At 49.9% G+C, this 15,801-nt stretch overlaps 1 protein-coding gene across 3 annotated transcripts in view; it reads left to right on the forward strand.

Moving 5' to 3' along the window:
• ITGA5 (integrin subunit alpha 5) overlaps positions 1 to 15,801 on the forward strand; it is a 73,052-nt gene that overhangs the window by 44,654 nt on the left and 12,597 nt on the right. For all 3 annotated transcript variants that reach the window (XM_083486514.1, XM_083486515.1, XM_083486516.1), the window contains exons 10-19: positions 3,027 to 3,083; positions 4,049 to 4,101; positions 4,525 to 4,733; positions 8,270 to 8,461; positions 9,721 to 9,766; positions 9,927 to 10,034; positions 12,059 to 12,114; positions 13,336 to 13,490; positions 13,840 to 13,977; positions 14,547 to 14,614. In XM_083486514.1, the coding sequence (XP_083342640.1) occupies positions 3,027 to 3,083; positions 4,049 to 4,101; positions 4,525 to 4,733; positions 8,270 to 8,461; positions 9,721 to 9,766; positions 9,927 to 10,034; positions 12,059 to 12,114; positions 13,336 to 13,490; positions 13,840 to 13,977; positions 14,547 to 14,614 (1,082 nt within the window). The remainder of the gene's footprint in view (positions 1 to 3,026; positions 3,084 to 4,048; positions 4,102 to 4,524; positions 4,734 to 8,269; positions 8,462 to 9,720; positions 9,767 to 9,926; positions 10,035 to 12,058; positions 12,115 to 13,335; positions 13,491 to 13,839; positions 13,978 to 14,546; positions 14,615 to 15,801) is intronic.

Here is a 15,801-nt window from a genome sequence, read left to right on the forward strand (position 1 = left end):
TGGACCTTAAAAGAACAACTTCCTTAGATCTCCGCTTCTGCTCATAACCAGGAACATTCTCTTAACAACTTCTGATATAAGTCGTTGAGACCTTCTTAATGGCTGATCCACAAACTGGAAAGCCCTTCCCCCAAAAATACTTTCCAAGGGCTGAAACAGAGCAGTTTCATTGGCTAGCCTAACCCAGTGCTCTTCAACCTTGTGTCCCCAGATTGTGTTGAACTACAACTCCCATGATCCCCAGCCAGTTTAGCCAGGCTAGGGGTGATGGGAGTTGTAGTCTAACAGCATCTGAGGCCCCAAGGCTGAAGGACACTGGCCTAAACCAACGGGGTAACCTCTGGGATGTAGCTGGACAACAATCCCCTAATCCCTGAGGACGCTGGCTTTGACCGATGGAAGGTGGAGTCCAGCAATCTCTGGAGGTTTTGCAACCAGGTTGCTGAAGGCTGCCTGAGAAATACTCTTTATCTCCTTTCTACTTGGGTTACTAATGGATAGATAGGGGACCAGATCCAGAGGGTGAAATTCAAAGTAGCATTCAGCAAACTGCTCTGTTGGCGCAGCCTGATGGAACCACCTCCCTTTCTGGGGGTTATCCGAACCCCCCACCCCAAGCCGACCGGGGGGTGGGCACTGGAGAAGGGAAGCGAATCGTGTTGTGCTAGCAGGACTCTCTGAATCCAACCCATAAAGTAGTACTGGTAGCATTATTTATGGTTTTTATATTTTTATTTTTTAAAGTTGTTTAAAAGCCATTTGAAATCTCAATACATTCTTCATTTTTCTTTGCAATGCAGAGTCAAGGCTGGTCTATTAGGGCACTGCCCCACCAACCTCCGTCTCCCCCCAGTCAGGGGCATCATGTGTAGGGGGCGCGACCAGGGCAAAGGCTTGCCACATTTTTCTCGGGGTGGGGTGCATTTGGCTCCTCATGCTCTCTGACAACCCTGCAGCACTTTGCAAGGCTGGAATCTGATCTGAATGCTTCGCTGGGCAAAGCAGGCAAGGCTGTGATCGAAGGGCACATTGCTGTTGCATCCTTCTCACACTGACCTGCCATCCCTGAGCTGCTTTGCGAGGCTGGGATGGTGCATGGGCTGTGCCACCCAGCTGAGCTCCACCCTGCGCAGGCAGGCAGGTGGCACAGCATGGCCCTTCCGGACTCCGGTGGGGGATCACTCCAGCGGCAAGGGTTGGGCTGGCGTGGCAGGCTCCATTCATCCTCTGCCCACCCCGCCCCCTGCACGCACGCACGCCCCGGGCACTGGCAAACCATGCTATGGCTCTGCCCCTAGCCAGTCCCCACCTGCTTACAACCAGTCCAGGGGGTGGCAATGGGCCACCAGATTCTTTTCTCCTTAGTCGCCCTTGTAGAACTCAGGAGAGAGGTGGATGGAGACAGAACCAGAATTAGGTGGCTCTGCCAGCCTTGTGCTCTGGCCCCAACTACTGTTGGCCTGCCAGCCTTCTGCCCTACCCGTCCCAGTGGGCACCGACCTCCGCTGCTCCTTCCCAGAAGTTCCGTGAGAGGCATGTCTGGCCACATCCAGGCTGAAGAGTACTGTGCTGGTGCTTTGTGGTGCCATGGCATCAACCGGTGTGCTTTTGGGTGTAGCCCCTTCGCATTTCCCCTTCCTGTGTGGTTAGTGGAGGCCCCACTCACAGGAAGGTGCAAGTTAAAAGTGGGTGTCATCCCACCTGGAGACGCTGGTGTGTTCTTTGGCTCCCGTGATCCCTTGCCATTGTGACTTTTCCCTGACACGGGACACACGAGTTCACGGTGAGCTCAGTGAGACGTTGCCTCACACATGACACGCCAGCCGGTCTCTCCTCCTCACCCTCTCCTGATTCGGCACCACTCAGCTGCATGTTTGTTGTTGACCCTGTGGGTTGCTATGGTAACAGGTGCATTTCTAAAGATGAGGGAAATGTAGAGGCCCGAAACCAAACAAATCTGATTTCCCTGCGGCCGTTTGGCTGCGGCCAAGAACCAACCCCATGATGTTGTTGCAGAGGTTACTTTGGGCTGCGATTCTCTTCGCCTCTAACATGTGACGTGGCCTTCCTTCCTCCGGGCGCAGCCTTTCTCTCGGTGACCTTGCTGTGGCACTTAGTCGCCCACAGAGCACTCTGAGAGGAACCTCAGCCCCACGTCTTGAGCAGAAGTGGGGCTAAGGGCACCCTCCTCCCAAAGCTCCCGCAATATGGCCAACTCATTTTCTGCCACACTGTGCGATCCTTTGGGTGAGGTTTACTTCTGCATTCTAAGTTTGGGGCTGTAGTGCAGGAGGCATCCAGATATTTTTACCTCAGGGCTGTTCTCTCTCTCCCTGCTGGCATCCCCCACAGTATAGCATTTCTATATTGCCCTCTCATAAAATATCAGGGCAGTGTACAGCAATACAATACACAATACAATACATACATACATACATACATACATACATACATACATACATACATAACAAGCAATCATTAAACTGACTGACAACTCAAGAAAATTCTACACACATATATAACATAAACATGAGCTCATGCACACACATATATGAGTACTCCCAGTGTTGTGAAAAACTGCCTATGTGGATGAAGGAAGGGAAAATGTCCTAGTGATAAGAGCAATTAATTACAGTGATTTGAATAAAGTATTAGTATTATTTAAAGAAAAGGTTTCTATTTTGGTAGCCAGGACTCCCCAGCTGTGGAAGGAGAATGCATGCATGGCCAGAAGGGAGACCCCGGGTCTTGGGAGCAAAGACTCCTCGTTTCCCTTTTCATCCCTGTCAGGAGAAGTTGGGCTGGCTCCTTTGCCACAACAAGCCTTTCCCAGCTGAGTCCCTTGAGTACTGATGAACTAGGACTCCCTTTATCCCTGGCCATTGGCCGTCCTGCCTGGGGATTGTGGGAATTGTAATCCAGCAGTGCCTTAGTGGAGGATTCCGGCTGGATCACTTTGGATCAGTCTACATGAGACTGAAGAACTCTTATTTTCTCTTCCTTTCTTCTTCTTTCCTTCTTTCCAGGTCACAATTCTAAATGGAAGTGACATTCGGCCCCTGTACAACTTTTCTGGAGAGCAGGTAAATGGCTGCACTGTTCACACTGAAGCCAGGAAGGAGGGTCTTGATGCTGCAAGCTGGGCCATGCCCAACCTCTGACAGAGGCCCCAGTGCCCTCATGCCAGGCTCCATTGCCATCCCTTAGGGTGCCATTCAGGTTGCCACCTGCAGGCCACACCTGCGTTAAGGTCTGAGGTTCATTCCAGGAAAGGACAGAGCAAGAAATAAGAAGCATATGGTGGTTCCTAAGATCCACTGTGTTTACTGGTTGTATTTCCTCCCCACTCAACCCCCCCCCCCAGCTTTCAGGCTACCTGGGGCCTTAGAGAGGACTTTGTCTATGCTGTGATTCAGTGTATCAAAAATACAGGCTTTGGATTGATTGGGTGCAGGGTGATAAATTAGGTTTTTCGTACAGAGTATACCCTGTATGTGCTTATCTGTCTGAACAGAAGTGTTGTTGCACAGCTGGTAGTCAGGGACGATGGGAGTTGTAGTCTGACAGCATCTGGAGGGCTCCCAGTGAGAGAAGGCTGCCCTGGAGAACCCCAGAAATTTAAGGAACTATCCTGTCTTGGAGGTGTGCAGGTACCATGATGGGTCTGGGGCCCCACCTGCCCAATTCATTTAAAGCAGAATTATGCCACTTTGAACAGTCTAGTTTACACTGCAGGTTGTCAGGAGATCTCTATTCCCCTCATAGGGCTACAATTCCCAGAGTTCCGTTGTGAGAATTGTTGCTCTGGGAGGGAACACGCGTTTCCTAGCAATTCTTGGCCTGCTTAACAAACACACCTCCCAGGATTCTTTGGGGCAAGCAACCATGAAGATGCTTTCAATGTACAATGCAGATGTGGCCTGGGACTGAGGGGTCTGTGGGGAGTCAGGAGTCCCGCCCTGAGCAGACAGTCTGTCACGATTGCAGGATGCCTGCCCCATGTTGACATCCTTCAGCCTCACCAGCTGCCTGTCATTTCCCCCAACAGATGGCTGCCTATTTTGGCTATGCTGTGGCTGCCACTGATCTCAACGGTGACAGGTGAGTGTTGAGGAAGGGTGACCGCAATCACTAGTTGTGTGTGTGTGTGTGTGTGTGTGTGTGTGTGTGAGAGAGAGAGAGAGAGAGAGAGAGAGAGAGAGAGAGAGAGAGAGAGGCTTTTCTCCACACTAGAAGAAGCTATGGGAATGTTTGACTATGTTTGAGTTTGGGAGATTTTGGGTGGGCTCTGTCTAGGAAGGAGGAAGAGAGTTGCCATGGATAGCAGAGGGAAGGGGCAGTGCAGACCCCATGGAGATACTCTGGCCATGGTTGAGGAGGGGGGCTATGTGCCTCTAGACCCTGCTGCTCTCCCACTTCCACTGGTGCTTCTCTGAACCCCGGCAGTGAGCTCTTTGTACCTTTTGGATCCAGAGTTGGTGATTTTAAGGCTCTTGCTCTTTCTCCTCCCACCCCACCATGCAGCCTAGATGACCTACTGATTGGTGCCCCCTTATACATGGAAAAAACAGAAGATGGTCGTGTGCAGGAGGTGGGCAGAGTCTACATCTTCCTGCAACAGCTGTACGGCATGGAGCCAGTGGCGTCGGCCGCACTTACTGGTCACCAAGAATTTGGTCGCTTTGGCAGTGCTATTGCTCCCCTGGGAGACCTTGACCAGGACGGCTACAATGGTAGGGATCTTTGACAAGGAGATGCGGGGGGGGGGGTGCCCCAGATAGCTGCATCCCACCTTTCGTCAAAAGTAACCAAGTTCCTAACAATTTTATTGCAAAATGTGAGCATCCATGAGGACATTTTCATTTTATTGCTGTTGCTAAATGTCTGCCCTTTCTTGAACTTTTTCACTTTGACAGCAGGATTAACCAACAGCTTATTAGTTCTAGCCTCCCTTTATTTCACAATGCCACACAGGCCTTGATGCCAGATCCCTGTTCCACTCAAAGCAGTTCTCCCGCCCTTCCCAGATTTTTCATAGCTGAGGTTAAGGCACTCTGGTTGATTTTGGGGAGCTTTTTATGAGTTAAGATTGGAAGCGCACCCCAATCAATGCCAAACTGCATCTGCATGTTGTATTGTTCAGGGCATGCTTCCTGAATGGAAGGAGGCCAGTGGAGAGTAGCAGAGATGCAACTGGCAGAGATGCAACTGGCAGCCCCCTTGGAAATGGCTGAGCCTTTCCAAGGAGTGGGACTGGACAATCTCATCTCACCTGATGCAGCAGCACAGTAGCATTGTGGTCCAACTGCATCTGAAGAGCCACAGCTTTAATTTGTTTGCTTTCTTCCAGCCCACTAGCAAGCCCTGGGATGTGGTTTTGAATCTGCAGAGTCCTGATCTCATGAGCCATTATATAGCTAAAAGTACAGAAGGGTCAAGCCCATCATTTCGACATTTGAGCTCATGTACCTTTAACAGTTGTGTAGATGGGATAATTTGGGCAAGAGCAGCTGTTCAAAGCAGTGTGCACTTACTGAATTCCCCTTTTCTCTACTCAGCTGTTATAGGTGCTGGATCCTTGGTGATCGACTCCCCCTGCAACACAGGCTCCCATTAGGGAACCCTCTTGAACCAGCCAGACAAGTGTCCCACAAAATAACAAAGCAAAGTGGGGATCAAGTTTAATGTGGTGCATTGAAAGAGGAGGCCGCAATCTGTTCAGCAGAAAATGTGTGTCTGATTTGGTTCCCCGCCCTAGACATAGTGTGCATGCTCAAGATAGCATACAGTAGATTAGTTTTCCTTTAATGTCATAGGCAAATCAGAGGGGCTCCAAAATCATTAAAGAGCAATGATTCCTCCTGCCCTTTCAGAATACATTTATGAGCAAGGTCTGGATTCTGATCACAGCCAGATGCAACCCAGGACAAAAGTTTTATAGGTATTTGTGACCCATATTTGTTGTGTATGTAGCTGGATAGGAAAACCCTACATGTGATTTGGCTGCCATCTGCTGGAGGAGGTTCATACTGCACATTTGCATCGTGCTATGTATGTCTGGGCACACCTTGAAGCAGGTACTGAAATTCCTGGTTTCTGCTGCAGTCCTGCACAAAAGAGCTGGCTAAGGCCTGGTGCTTTTCTTCTTCTCCATTGTTTTAATTTATTGTGTTAAAATATTTCCTTTTGTCTCACCTTTTAACTCAGAAGTTTCTAAAGCAGCTAAGAGAGAAAAGGCAGCAAAAATTAAAACTAATTGGAGCAGAGTGTGCATTCCTGTGTACAAATCCTGCGAAACCGTTTCTGAGCTCCTGCACTGGGGTTCCCTGGGCACAGGAGTTAGGAGGATGAGGGTGTGGAGTGAGAAGAGGTTACTATGTGTTTTTATTACATTATTCCCCACCTTTCCTCCAAGGAGCTCAAGGTGGCATACCTGGTTCCCCCCCCCTTCCTATCCTCCCCCCCTTCCTATCCTCACAACAACCCTGTAAGGTGGGCCAGGCGGAGAGACCGTGTCAGGCCCAAGGTTGTTCAGCAAGCTTCATGGCTGAGTTGCAATTTGGTCCCTGGTCTGACACACTAATCACTATACCATATTGGTTCTCAGTGTGGTTTTTGGTTAGAGTACTAATGGAGGCAGCCTGGGGAATTTGGGGGACAACTCAGCAGAGTGAGAAGGAGGGTCCCTTAATCCAGTTGGGCTCCTTTTTGAAAGAAGTGAAGTAAGACCCTTCACCGTCTAAAGCGGGGAGGGATGGGGGGGGGCTCTGTAGGACCAAGACCAGCAACTCAATTTATCTAACGGTACCACTGCCAAGAAAGGCTCCGGCGAAATGAGTGGGCAAGACCAAGAGTGGGTCCAACGGTCAAAAAAACAGTTTCTGCATGTGCTGTTGAGGGAAGTGAGGGGCAGGTGGGGCTTGTCCACCTGGGAAGGGAGTCCATCTAGGAGAAGGAACATGCTGGTCCTAAACCTCCGCTGCTTTGTGGGCCATCTTCGGGAGAAGAAAAGACTAAGGATTAAAACCTACACAAATCTGGAGTGGAGTCTCCTGCAGCCCAGCTGGTGCCAAACGTATTGCTCTGCTTTTGTTTGGACCACATGAGTGAGGCTGAGAGTGGGGTCATGTCTGGGCAGCCCAGGACCTCCATCCACACTGCCCAGGCTTGCGCCCCAGGGAGGTCATTTCAGTGCTGCTAATGCAGTAGTTTGACTTCACCCCTGGAGGTACACTCCATTGTCTCTTGAGCCAGACAGATGCCAGCAATATAACGGCTTCCAGTTCCAGTGTGCCCTCCTCTCTCTCAGCCTTTCTGGCCTTCCCCTCAGCTCAGCTCACAGCTCAGCAGTGGTGATGGCAGTTCCCCTCTGGCCACCTAACTACCACCCCTCTCTCCCTCACCCTCCAACTTGCGCACAGGCAAGAGTTGTCAGTCACAGCTGGCTGTGCATGCGCTCAAGGGCGCTAGCATGACAACAGTCTCAAGCAAACGGGAAGAACTGGTGCCTTTCCTTATTGATGGTGGTTAGTCTGTCCTTCTTTTTTCTTTATTCCAATTGTCACTGCATTGCTCTTTTTAACCCCTGCTAAAAATTCTTTTCTTTAATCAAGCCTGTCCAGATGTGCATTTGACATGTTGTTTTTAACAGGTAATTGTGCTTTGTTATTTCTTCTTCTTTTTTAGCTGCTGATTTTACTTCTGTTTTGAAATGCTTTAGGCCAACTTGCTTTCAACACATGGGCATTTCTTTAAATGAGTGTTTTGTTTAATGTCAAGGGTGGGGAACCTTTGGCCCTCCTGTGGTTGATGGACTCCCAACTCCCATCATCCTGACCCTTGGCCATGTTTGCTGGGGCAGCTGAAAGTTCAACTCCAAGAGCAGAGGAGGCAACCTAAGGCCCAGGGGCCGAATGCGGCCCAATCACCTTCTCAATCTGGCCCGCGGACAGTCCAGGAATCAGCGTGTTTTTACATGAGTAGAATGTGGCCTTTTATTTAAAATGCATCTCTGGGTTATTTGTGGGGCATAGGAATTTCTTCATTTCCCCCCAAAAAAATATAGTCTGGCCCACCACATGGTCTGAGGGATGGTGGACCGGCCCCCTGCTGAAAAAGGTTGCTGACCCCTGTCCAAGAGCATCTGGAGGGCCAAAGTTCACCTGCACCTGTTTCATGCCAGCCACCTAAGAGGTGTTTGTAGATCGAGTGGCATCCATGCCTTGTCAAATACCTGAATGAATGCTGACGCTGGAATTTGTTCCTGCAGATGTGGCCATTGGGGCCCCGTTTGGTGGCAAGGAGCAGCAAGGCATGGTCTATGTGTACAATGGCCGGCCTGGCGGACTGAACCCCAAGCCTTCTCAGGTGTTACAGGGCCACTGGCCAGCTGGCCAGGCTCCAGACTTCTTTGGCTTCTCTATGCGTGGGGCTAAGGACCTGGATGGAAACGGCTACCCAGGTGAGGACTGAGTGTGAAACCACAAGGAAGGCTGCAATGGGGCATCTGAAGCATCAAAGAGCCATAGGTTATCTTTGGTAGCTTTGCATGGATGAGGTCCCAGGTTCGGTCCCAGCTCTCTCTGGCTAAAGGCAGAAATCCAAAGGGGGCCCAGCAAACTCTTTATCCTATAGAGCAGGTTTAGCCAAGTTGTTGGACTCCCAAGTCCCCACCAGCCCCAGCCTACTGGCCAGGGATGATGAGACTCATCGTCCAGCAATATCTGGAGGGCACTCTGTTGCCTGACCCTGATACAGAGGCAATATGGTTCTCTGTGCAATTGAGTAACAGCTTAAGGAAGTCCAAATACTATACACAAGTGGGACCTGCAAGAAAACGTTGCCACGTGGAGTGCTCCTGTTCACTGTATCAGCCAGCCAGCCAGCCAGGCTCTCTAGGATGCTAGGCAGTTCCTCCCACCCGGGTTCCCCTTCCACCCCCTTCAGCATTCTGTGGCCATTGAGCACGCTCAATCCTCACTGAACAGTCTGAGGTTTCTTACAGCTTTAGTGGTTTTTATTTTAAGATCTTTGTGCTCTTGATACCTCCCTCGTGCATGTATGGCGCCATTTTGGCTCTGTAGGCAGCGGCACTCAAACCCTGCATGTTGGAAATAGAGGGAATTATTATATTCCTGATGATTGATCAGATAATCCAACAGCCAGTTTGGGCATCTTGTATCCTAAGGAGCATGTTAACATCCGGTATAAATATAGGTCTTCAGGGAGGCAACCCTCAGAATGCTCTCAAAGGCAGAGTGAAAGCAAGAAAGTGTCCCAGTGGTATTGTAAAAGTCCTCTGCAATGGCATTTATAAACACCCACTTTATAATGAGCATTTAATATCAGGTCTCCAAAGAGACTCCCACTTGAAGGGCAGTAGCCATGCAAGGAGGCTACCACCCTTGTCTGTTCAAGTGGTCCATTGATACTTCTCTTCGCAAAACTTGGGCATAAGAGCATTATCTGCCCCTAACCATGCAGCTGTTGATTTGCCCTTATCTCAGAGGACTTTGCAAGGAAGAGCAATAAAGGAGGCTTCCTCTGAGCATGTGCTAAGTGGTTTCCTCCATAACCACTGAGAAACAATAGGCAATGTGACACATAAGCAGCTTTGAGCTAACTTTCTCTTTTGAAACCAACCCCTGGAAAATGGTATCAAAATCTGCAACAAGATAGGGCTCATTGCCTGTCCACTACTTTCTCTCTCTCCACCTTCAGATCTGATTGTGGGAGCCTTTGGAATGGACACAGCCCTGGTTTACAGGTAGGCACTGTGCATAAGGATTGTGGATGGGGATGCAGACAAATGCATCTCCCCACCCCTCGATTTGGGGGAGAAGAATTTGAAAGGTTCAGAAAGACAGGTGAAATGGTAAAAACATCACAGTTCTTTCTCTCCCTCCCTCTCTTGCCTACCTTCACAGGGGCCGCCCCATTGTTCATGCAAGCGCCACTCTCAGCATCTTCCCCACCATGTTTAACCCTGAGGAGAGAGCTTGCACCCTAGAGGGCACTGGAACCCCCGTTGCTTGGTGAGTGATGTTGGAAGGAAACCACAGTGGAAGGTACAGTCCTGGTGGTCCCCAAGTGACGGTTTCAACTGTAGCTCTGTTGGCCTTATTCTGAGCTACAATTCCCAGTCTTCTGGGGTAAGCCATAGGGAAGGACCATAGCTCAGTGGCAGAGCACATGCTCTGCACACCAAAGGTCCCATGTTCAACCCCCAGTATCTCCTGGTAGGACTGGGAAAGAGCCCTGTGCGAAACTCTGAAATAGGCTCCTGCTGGTCAGTGTTGACCACACTGCGAGGGGGTGTGGCCTGATTTGGTGTCAGGTAGCTTCCTGTGTTCCTGTGGCAGGTGAGCCATTTCAAAAGCAGTGTCTTTCCACACTGTAAAAAGGAGTAAAGGAGTATCACGAGCAAAAGCTCCCCACCTCTCACCAGGAGGCTTTCTGGTGTTTACCCGATGGGAGAAGGAGAAGAGTCCCATTTGACTGTTAGAGCTGTGACTGTTAGACCCATCTGAGATCAGTGCCGGGGCTTATCTCTCAGTAAGGGAGTCTTAGGAGAGGAGGCCTTTTACTATTAAACCTGCACTAGCATGTGCATCCTGGTGTCTGCATTTTTTGTGTGGTTTTTTAATGGTATGCTACTGTAGGAGTGTTAAAAAAAACCCAACAGTTTGTAAAATTCCAGAAACACTTAAAATGGGGGGGGGGGCTGTCCTTTTCAAAAACAATGGCCATGGATCTACATATTAGTGGGCATCAGTGCTGGGAGCTGGAAGGAAGCCCCCCTGTGGGTGCTTGTAGCAGCTATCATAACCAAAGAGCTTCTACTGTTTCCTAGAGGCTTCTCACCACATGGAACCTCATTCGCAGGCTCCTGCATGAACAAACCCTTAGGAGCCCTTACCTCCGTGCTTGCACTAACTCATTCACTCCAGGCAAAGCAGAACCAGGAAGCAGATAGTCTTGTGACATTTTACGGCAGAGGTGAAATAAGCTGTCACAATGGAGATCGGTTTCATGTGGTCTCCATGTGACAAAAATAGCATGTGCCTTCCAGATTTGCTCCAGCTAAGAAGGGGCTGTATTGATCCTCTAGCCATGAAAGGGGCCTGGGGGGATATTTATGAACTGAGTTTTTCAGTTGCTCAGCAACTGGAGAGAAGTGGGGGTTGCCCTGGCCACCTGCCCAACTTGACTATGAATGGGTGATTGTAATAGGCTGGTGACCCGGCTGGGACCACATGGCTGGGAGGAGAGGCTGAGTCATCCAGACAGGAACACACCCCAACCACCACCACCCCACCATCACATGTTAGCCGCTCTCCCCCCACCCCAACTCTTGCATCAAGAGAATCTGCCTCTTGAATGAGCTTCCCTTTCCACACCTAGAAGTGTTGCCCTCAGTCCAGGTGCATTTTGTGGCCCTCTTCTCTGCATTTCAGTTTGTTCTGCCTTGGAACACCTGTGTCCCTGGGAACAAAGCCCAGATTCCCTTTGCTGCCCCATCCCGTTTCCTTCCTGGCAGAACTGACAGAACGTGGCACATCTTTCCTATCTCCATAGCCATTCCTTTTTAAATAGGTGGCATTCCTGCGTGCCACTGGATCTCCTCTATCTCCCTCCCCCCGAAGTTCTGTTTCAACTCCAGCTGCATCAGAAGGACCCTGTCCAGAGCACCAGCCTCCTTTCCTGGCAGTGATTTCCATTTTTATAGCACCATAGTGCTTTACTGTGATTAAAGCAAGCAATCCTTTGAGGTAGGTCCTTAACAAGGAATAGCCAAGGTTTCAGGACTACAACTCCCACCAGCCAATCTGCCATTCCAGCTGGGGCTGATGGGATTTGGAAGGCACCATGTTGACTACTCCTGCCCTTAAATAATGTCATTCTACTGTAGTGGAGATGTAGGTGAGCCCGTGGCTGAGCAAGGATCTGAACCCAGGGCATTCACATTCCAATTTGACCCTCCCTAGACTGCACTGCCTTTCACTCATTTCTTACAATGACTCATTGCTTCCCCCCCCCCTTTCTCCCATGTCAACAGCATCAACCTGAGCTTTTGTCTGAATGCATCTGGGAAACATGTGCCTGACTCCATTGGTGAGTAATATGGGGAAGGGGTGGCATCTATGCCACTGACAAGTGCTGGCATCAAGAAGTTGTCTCAGAGTCTAGCACAGCTGGTCCACAGGCATCTGGTTGACCAGTGTGGTGTAGTGGTTAAGAGCGGTAGACTCGTAATCTGGGGAACCGGGTTCGCGTCTCCACTCCTCCACATGCAGCTGCTCTTGGGCTAGTCACACTTCTCAGACGTCTCCCAGCCTCACTCACCTCACAGAGTGTTTGATGTAGGGGAGGAAGGGAAAGGAGAATGTTAGCCGCTTTGAGACTCCTTTGGGTAGTGATAAAGCGGGATATCAAATCCAAACTCCTCCTCTTCTTCTTCTTCTTCACTGGGAGAACTGCATGTTGGGCTAGAGGAGGCCTTTGGCCTGATCCAAAGGGTTTCTCTTATGTTCCTATGAACCTTCAGCATCAAGGAGGCCTTGGAGTTAGGCCAAGATCAGCTGGAGGTCAAGCCAAGTTTTCAGATTCTGGGACCCAGAAGCTGGGACAGAAAGCATGGCGAAAGCAGAAGGCTACACAGCAAGGATGGGGAACCTTGGCCCTGCAGATGTTGCTGGACTCCACCTCCCATCACCCCCAGGCAGAATGGCCAATGCTCAGGAATTATGGAGATGGAGTCCAGCAACATTGAGAGGGGCACTAGAGGCCAACAATAAAGCAAGATGAGCGTCGCAACCCCAGAGTCGTCCGCAACTGGATCTAATGGTCAGAGGTCCCTTTACCTTTAAATTGATGTATAACAAATCTGAAAATAGTATTCTCATCGTAAATTTCTTTCAGTTGTAATGAAAATGGGCAGGAAGAGCACCTGCCACACTTGTAGTGACCCATAGGCCCCAAATTACCAATGGTCCGAGTACAGTGCAAGGGTGTCCCTTCCAGATGCCAAAAATGCTGTAACTCTGAGGAAGCATCACAGAACAATTAATAAAGCAGAATGATTGGGTGGTCTGGTAGAAATCCACCTCTATTATTGCATAAGCAATGAAATGTTGCAGAATATGCCTGCAAACAACCAAACCATCAATCTGAGCCCTCCCTGACTGCCATTTCGCTAAGAAACCAAGAGTTATATCTTGTGGGTGATCAGTACTTCTTCTGGGACCGATGTGGGAGCCCCTCTTGGGCTGCATTCTGGGGCATAGTGCTATCACAGCTCAGTTGACCCCATCTTCTTCTCTCCTGCATGTGTAGGGTTCAGTGTGGAGCTGCACCTCGACCACCTCAAACAGAAAGGGGCAGTGAAGAGAGCGCTCTTCCTGCGTTCCCGCCAGCCCCACCTAGTCGAGACCCTCCAAATCCGCAACGGTGCCAACTCTGAGTGCCGCGAGATGAAGATCTACCTCAGGGTGAGTCTCAGTCTGTGCCCACAAGCTCTGCCTTCTTCTCTTGGGCGTGGCTGTTCTTCAGCATATTTCTGCACTTCATTGCAAGGAAAGTTATGGTTTTGTGCAGGGGTGGGTAACCTGTGGGTTCGCCAGATGTGCTGGACTCTGCTTCCCAGCACCCATATCCAGGGATCTAAAAAGGGTTCCCACAGTGGCTGGCATGTGACTGCACCTGCAACTCCACTGCAGCCCTCGCAGTTTGGCTGAAGAGTCAGAGGAGCACCCGTCATCCCATGGCGCAGCAAGCATTTCTCTGCAGCATGGTATCCATGCCCTTGGTGCCTTATCCCTTCTCTGTCTCTTTCTCCAGAACGAGACTGAATTCCGCGACAAGCTCTCCCCCATCCACCTGTCCCTCAACTTCTCGCTGGATCCAGAGGCCCCGCAGGACGCACATGGTCTGCAGCCCATCCTCAACTACCTCACGCACAACCACATTGAACAGAAGGTACTCTCGGGTTGGAGGATTGCTCAGCAGTTGCTCCCAGCATTCCATGAACACATGTTTGGTGCTATGGGATACAGAAAGGGCTTCTCTCCTCCCTGGCAAGATAGACTGCAGTGCAGCGACTCTCAGCCTTTCTGGAAAGATAATAACCCAAAAGCATGTAAGGTCTACAAGACAGGGAAACCTAATGCCCTTTGTCTAGAATATGTCCCTATTTGTTTCAAGAAGAACTGCAGGCTATCCAACGGTTAATGGTCACTTTCAAAACACGACAGCTCAGAAGTAGTGGCTCAGTCTTGGACACAACAAGAAGCCAGAATTCCGGGACTCAGCAAGAAAATTCTGCCAGCATCTTTTCCCTGCCTGCACGGGAGGAGATGGGAAGCATGCAAGCCCAAGACTCACTGCAGCTTATGAACATAGTTCTACGCCATGATTTAGCTGTTCAACCAAAAACAGCTTTTGTAATTTTGTAGCTTATGTTATGTCAGCATAGTAATAGGTTAACGTGATCCTTTTAGTGTCGGCAAACAGGCAAAGAGGTGTTTTTTTCTTTTTTTGCCCACCAGGCCCAGATCCAGCTGGACTGTGGTGAAGACAATGTCTGTGTCCCTGACCTTCAGCTTGACGTTTTTGGGTAAGGCTCTCTCTTGCCTCGCTCTGTGGCATCACAAACATGGAAGAAGCCAGGCAGTTTGGGTGCTGTTTGCATTCTGTTGCTTTATCCACTACCCAGTATATTCAGGCAGATCCCCACTCCCCCTTGCATCCTGGTTGCACATGTTGAACCCTTTGCTTTTGTGGATTCAGGAAGGGATTGTAGCTCCTGGCACCCTCTGCAGAAGTCCTGATCTCCCTCCTTTCTTCCAGGGGTCTACTCTCTTGCTAATCAGATATTCCCTCTTACCAGCGCATCTGCCTCCAGCACGGCCACGTGGGAACACCAGAACATACAATACAATACATGCACACCTTTGGCATTGGGGGGCTGGGGAGCAGTGATTTCCCTCAGAAGGGTTCACCTTCAGCAGTTTGGCTCCCTCTGCTGTTGTAAAATGGAAGTGCAATTGGACGGGATAAAAAGATGGCCAAAACTATGCTCTTCTTATTACCCACAGCAACGGCTCCTGCTTCTCTGCTATTAGCTGATCTCGTGCCTTTCCCATCTAATAGCACATGGACATAGATTATATCACTTCTTGTGTTGTGTCAGCAGCATCTTGCACACTGCTTGCCCATATGTAAAAGTTTTAAAAAGTAAGCTTTCTAATAATAGAGTAATGTAAAAGAGTAAGAATTGCAAAAGGCGTCGTATAAACAGAAGCAAGCTATGAATTAAGGGGGAGGGCATGTGTTCATCCAGCACCAACAACCCCTTCCTATCTGAATCTGTCTGCAGTCAATGGGGTGGGCTGTAGCTCCATGGAAGAACATCTACTGCATTATGCCTCAGAATCCCAGTTGCTGGGATTTCCGGGGGGGGGGGGGGAGTGCAGTTGCACCTGCGTTCTCCTGGCAGGCTTCCCACAGGCACCTGGTTGGTCACTGTGAGAACAGGATGCTGAATTAGATGAGTCATTGGGCTGATCCGGCAGGACTCTTCTTATGTTCTTCTGCATGCAGAAGGTCCAGCCCCCGGTGTCTCCAGGCAAGGCTGGGAGAAACTCCCAGAAGAGCTGCTTCCAATCAGTATAGACGTTGCTGACCTGGGCCAGTCACCTGACTTTGTAGAAGGTCGCTTCCTACCTTCCTAGGGATCCTGCTGAACATATTCCATCCCCTTCTCCTCCCTTCACAAGGTTTCCATTCCAGGGTGCAGAGACC

This window comes from Podarcis liolepis, assembly GCF_965112155.1.
Source record: "Podarcis liolepis genome assembly, chromosome: 2".
Taxonomy (NCBI): Eukaryota; Metazoa; Chordata; class Lepidosauria; order Squamata; family Lacertidae; genus Podarcis; species Podarcis liolepis.